We start from the raw sequence: 5,863 nt of genomic DNA, 5'->3' as shown, positions 1-5,863 counted from the left end.
GAAGTGTCTGGAGAGAGGGAAGTCTGGGCATCTTTGCTTAGACTGCTGCCCCCGCGACCCAGTTCCGGATAAGCGGAGGAAAATGAATGGATGGATGGATGGATATTAATATCCATGTTCATAAGTGTAGTCATTTCAATACAAGTATAAGCTTGGACTCCTTATCTTATATTAAATTTGTAGGAAATGTTCCATCCCTAAACAACAAGAAGTGATGTTATCTATTGCAAAAAAAACCTTTCACATTTGGACAAATTGGGATGATCAGCAGTCAATGCTGAGTGTAAGTATTATTGTGTGTGTCTGACTGCAGTGTTAATAAAAATTAACTGTGTGTTTAACAGCGCCTCGTTTCAACTCATCCTTTCTAACCTTTGCTGTACAGGTTGTTCCTGGCTCGAACCATATCCGGATCATCAGGCCCTAATCCCAGGATCCTTAATGAGGTGTAATTCAGTGCTGTGCCAAAGACAGTCGATTTATCTTCTATATGTCTGCAGGAAGACAAAACAAACCCCAATTATTCTGCCATAATCTATATCAGTCTGACACTGTGTAGTTTTAGACTTTCACCTGTAGTTATTTTGTAGCAGTGAGGACATACAGTATGGACACTAGACCTCCTGTGATTACTATACCAGCCTTCCTGTGGCAATTCTGTAACAGTTACACACTGTGTAGATGCTTTTGTCAAAAGATTTAGTTTCACTATAAACACTGATACTGTAAAAAAAAAAAAAAAAAAAAGAGCGTGCTGTTGACTTACAGACCCCAGCCTCCATCCGGCAGCTGAACGGAGCGCAGGTACCTCACCATCTCCCTTTTCCAGGCCTCGGCCAGAGGGATCTTGGCCACATGGCATGTGATCAGGAGACCTGGGAAGCACGCACACGCGCGCACACACACACACACACACACACACACATGCGCAGACACAAACACATACACAAATGTAAATGATGGTTAAAGAGATGCATATCAGATAATGAACTGTCTCTCAGGGTCTGTCAACAGATGAAAATAAGAGTAAATAAAGTAAAAATAAGTAAAATTAAGAGCATTTCAGTTTGGATACTGGAAGCTCCATGTGATGACACCATTCTTCTTCAAAATATGCTCTATAGCCTTCAGGAATTTTGTTACCTGCTGTAGTTAAAATAGTGTCTGCCAGAGGCTTTGAAAATACTGCATTACTGGAGAGTGCCAAATTCTACATATACAGACTTAAAAGAACTTAAGTGACAACATGAAAGGGCGTGGGGAGGATGATTTGTCTTACCTGGTAGAAGGAACAGAGGTCCACCGTAATCCCCAGCCCAGTGCCCGTCCTTGGCCTGGAGGTGACTGTAAAAGTGCATACCCTTCAGAGCAGCATCCACAGCTGTGTGGGCAGCTGGGGAGCCAGACACAAACTTTTCCTGTAGATTGAAAAGGGGATTATAAATTAACACTAGACAAATGTTAATTCCAGGACTCTACCATCCACTTTAGTTCTCCATAATAAAAAGAACTATGAGTTATACTGAGCACACTGTTCATGTAACAGGAAAACTGTAGCTCTGCCACTGATTTTGTCTATTAGAAGGAGGGGTTGGTCTGTTCCTAGGTGATAACACAGGTCATAAATCTTTCTCTGTTCACTTTACAGCCCATGGTTAAATGTTTTTGTTCTGTCAAGTTATTTCAACTGTCCAGGTAAGAATTATATGGATTCAAATAATTCCAAACGGCTAGTATTACTGCCCCGTTAGCAGATCAAACATTGACCTGCAGGTGTGAAGCTCATACCACAGCAGCTGTTCAAGTGGGTAATATGGAATCAAGCGTTGTGTGATCATGAAAACTCTGATTCACCTAACTGAACTCCCTCTGTACATTCATGTCCCCTCCATCTCTTGTGGCATCTGACACAAAGGAGGACAGGACTGTTATTAAAAAAAAAAAAAGGAAAAAAGAAACAGAATGAAACACCGACCGTGCCCAAGCCCAGTGAGTGGGCTTCCAGCATGGTCTGCTCTCTGTCTGGGGTGTCCTGATCTTCCACATAGTGCCAGGTCTGCCTGCCCTCAACATTAGTTAGCCTCCAGCGGCTCAGGTCTGTGGCTGGCTCCGTCTTGTGTGGCCCCCCTCGCCTCCGAAGCTGCCTGGCAGACACAGATGGGGTATTAATGATGTAGTTCTTCTGACCTATTCCATATACATTTGGGTACTATAATGTATTTTGCACTAAACACTGGATACTAAAAAGTCTTGCACAATGGCAGTATTTTCCAGCTGGTCAACTGTGTAACCAATAATGTATGTGTAATGTAGAATATGAAGTACTGAATGCAGCCATTACAAAGGCAGTGTTTTCACCGTGTCAAATTGTCAAAGCCTTCATTAAGGTTTCTCAGAAATCAACTATTGAGAGGTGACATACGCAAAAATGGGCATTAACACTTAAAACAATATAGACCTACTTACTTAACGTATTGCCTAATAAAGGTTTGTTAGGGTGATTTTTATTTTTAAGTAGATATGAATAGAATTAGTTAAGGTTTTTATTTTATAACACACATAAATCTATATACTTTAATCTTACAGTTATGTTTATACCATACCATACCAACTTTATTTATAAAGCGCTAAAAACAACCAGAGTGGACCAAAGTGCTGTACATTGCAATAAAACAATATAAATTATAAACCACAAACAACAATATAAAATATAATCAATCAAATGACTAAAATAAACAAAAATATCAAAATGCCAGGGAAAATAAATGAGTTTTTAAAAGAGACTTAAAAACAGACAGGGTAGAGGCTTGTCTAATGGACAGTGGTAAGTCATTCCAGAGTTTAGGACCAGCAACTGCGAAGGCTCGATCGCCTCTAAGCTTACGCTTCGTTCTTGGGACACTCAAGAGAAACTGATTTGCTGACCTCAGAGAGCGTGTGGGTGTATGCCAATGAAGCAAATCAGTTAAGTAGGATGGTGCAGAGCCATGAAGGGATTTAAAAACAAAGAGTAAAATTTTGTAATGGACCCGAAAATGGACAGGTAACCAGTGTAGGGAGGCCAAAACTGGAGAGATATGTTCATATTTCCTTGTACCTGTTAAAAGACGCGCTGCTGCATTTTGGACCATCTGGAGGCGATTGATAGAAGACTCACCGACCCCAAGATACAATGAGTTACAATAGTCCAAACGGGAAGTAATGAAAGCATGAATAAGCGTCTCAAAATGCTGTCTAGAGACAAATGCTTTTACTTTAGCCAACTGTCTGAGGTGAAAGAAACTAGATTTAGTGACAGCTGCAATTTGGCTGTCGAATCTTAAATCTGGATCCATCTTAATACCTAAATTTAAAATATTCTTTTGATTATAATGAGCCAATGAGCCCAAGTCAACAGATGGTGAACCAACAGAATCACCGAATACAATCACCTCAGTCTTATCCTCATTCAGCTTTAAAAAGTTAAAAGCAAGACAAGATTTAATGTCATCCAGACATTCAAGAAGTGTGCTAACGGAAGAGCTCATCTTATTAACCGGTAGGTAAAGCTGGCAATCATCCGCATAAAAATGAAAGGAAACACTGTGATTCCTGAGTATAGTACCAAGTGGGAGAAAATAAAGGGAAAAAAGAAGGGGTCCAAGGACCGAGCCTTGTGGTACCCCATACACAAGGGGCTCAGAGGAAGATACAGCATCTCCGAGTTTCACGCAGAAGGATCTATCCTTAAGATAAGATCGAAACCATTCCAAAGCTATCCCCCGGATACCCACCCAGTGCTCCAAACGAGAAATAAGGATATTGTGGTCCACTGTGTCAAAAGCAGCAGTCAAATCTAAGAGCACTAGGACCACACAATTCCCTGAGTCAGTAGCAAGAAAAATGTCATTTAAGACTTTCACCAAGGCTGACTCAGTACTATGCTGGGTTTTAAACCCTGATTGAAAAGTCTCAAGAATATTGTGCTCATCTAAGAAAGCCAGTAACTGAGCATAAACTATCTTTTCAAGGACTTTGGAGAGAAAGCATGTCGATACCTGAATGGTTTTCATAGCTGAAAATATGCTGAATAAATTAAGTACCAAAAAACGGACCGAAGAAACCAGAATACAGTGGTCCCTCGTTAATCGCGGTAGTTACGTTCTAAAAATAACCCGCAATAGGCGAAATCCGCGAAGTAGTCAGCTTTATTTTTTACAATTATTATAGATGTTTTAAGGCTGTAAAACCCCTCACTACACACTTTATACACTTTTCTCAGACAGGCATTAACATTTTCACACTTTTCTCTCTTGTTTAAACACTCTCAAAGTTCAAACCTTCGTAGAAAAATAATAAATATAAAATATAAATAAATAAAAATACTGTATAAACGTTTTCCTATAAATAATAATGATGGATTTTAGAACTAACGAATTTAATTTCTGTACTGTACAGGAGACACGGCATGCAAAAAGCATGCTAAATTGCACACAAAAAAAAATCATTACATTAAGCTCTAAACAAAATCAGTTTTACTCCATCCGAGAACGAACCAACACATTTGCTTGTGCATAAAACATGTGGCACTGCTGATACATATCCCCGTCATCAGACAAGCAATCAATTATAACATGACCCAAGTACTTAACTTCATTACACACAGTTAAAATGTTACCAGATAACTTAAAAGAAGGGAATGGAAGGGACCTGTCGTCTTTTGTGCGTCATATCATAATAACACTTTTATCAGAATTGTACTTGACATCGTGAAGCTCCCCAAACAGAGAACATACATTCAAGAGCTGCTGGAGACCTGAGCTGAGCTGGGACCAAAGATCACCAGATCATCTGTATACATTAAGTCATTCACTATTATACCACCAACCATACATCCTGTTTTACACATACTTAGCTCCTTAGAGAGACCATTGATATAAAAATTAAACAGGGACAACAGACTACCTTGTCTTACCCCGTTACAGGTCTGAAAGGGTGCAGATATACAATTACCCCATCTGACACACACAGTCTGGTGGGTATAGCAATATGACAAGGATCTCACTATATATTTAGGCACTAGGGCATCACACGATTTCTGGAATAACTTCCTATGATTCACATGATCAAAAGCTTTAGAAGCGTCTAAAAACACGTAAATACGGCAGGACTTTTACTTTTATATTTACTAAATAGTTTTTTCAAAGCAAAAACACACATATCGGTGCCATGATTGGCTTTAAACCCAAATTGATTATAAAACGGTCAAAGCAGTAAATATAACCGAATCACGCAAACGTAATTACAGCCTGTCGCTTTCACATTATTACTTTTGAAGTAACTTCAGCAACATTACGGGTTAAATAAGAAAAAATACTTACGTTCCCTCGCTGGTCATCGGTATAGTTGACAAGGTTTAATCTTTCACTGAAGTTTATGAATGAGATTCTTTATATGATCTCCAAAGCACGCCCATGCGCTCATGGGAGTTGTGGTACTTTATAAAAACAACAGCTTGTTGTTCAATCTACTTCAGACTTGACAGTTCCGTCCGACCATGGTTCCAGATGGAGAGACATGGGCAGAGACTCAGCTGCCCAATGACAAGCCGCCTGGGCGGAAAAATGGGCGGGTATGACCAGGGACCCTCCAATCAGAGAGCCTCTACGATAAACTTTAGACATGTGCTCATAAATTGATTATGATGACCAAACAACTTGGAATAAAAGTGGGCTAAACAGCCAGTTAACAAGAAAACGACGCTTTAATTCAACATTTTGCTGTGAGATAATGACACAATTCAAGAGTACAAACATCTGTTCAAACAAAACTGAAGCCATTCAATATACACAAAGTAATTCAACATGTGTTAAAGAGGGACAAG

The 5,863-nt window shown here is 39.5% G+C and overlaps 1 protein-coding gene across 2 annotated transcripts in view; it reads right to left on the bottom strand.

Annotated features, from left to right (window-relative positions):
• The window catches only part of lss (lanosterol synthase (2,3-oxidosqualene-lanosterol cyclase)), a 21,741-nt gene extending 16,200 nt beyond the window's left edge, over positions 1 to 5,541 (bottom strand). For both annotated transcript variants that reach the window (XM_020621645.1, XM_020621646.1), the window contains exons 1-5: positions 5,361 to 5,541; positions 1,976 to 2,144; positions 1,280 to 1,418; positions 767 to 875; positions 373 to 494 (exon numbers count right to left, since the gene is read on the bottom strand). In XM_020621645.1, coding sequence (XP_020477301.1) covers positions 373 to 494; positions 767 to 875; positions 1,280 to 1,418; positions 1,976 to 2,144; positions 5,361 to 5,377 — 556 coding nt within the window. In that variant the 5' untranslated portion in view covers positions 5,378 to 5,541. The remainder of the gene's footprint in view (positions 1 to 372; positions 495 to 766; positions 876 to 1,279; positions 1,419 to 1,975; positions 2,145 to 5,360) is intronic.
• Between the last annotated feature and the right edge of the window lie 322 nt (positions 5,542 to 5,863).

The sequence above is a fragment of the Monopterus albus genome, unplaced genomic scaffold (assembly GCF_001952655.1).
Source record: "Monopterus albus unplaced genomic scaffold, M_albus_1.0 scaffold263.1, whole genome shotgun sequence".
Taxonomy (NCBI): domain Eukaryota; kingdom Metazoa; phylum Chordata; class Actinopteri; order Synbranchiformes; family Synbranchidae; genus Monopterus; species Monopterus albus.
The sequence above is the reverse complement of the archived record's forward strand: the minus strand, read 5'-3'. Positions and strand labels throughout refer to the sequence as shown.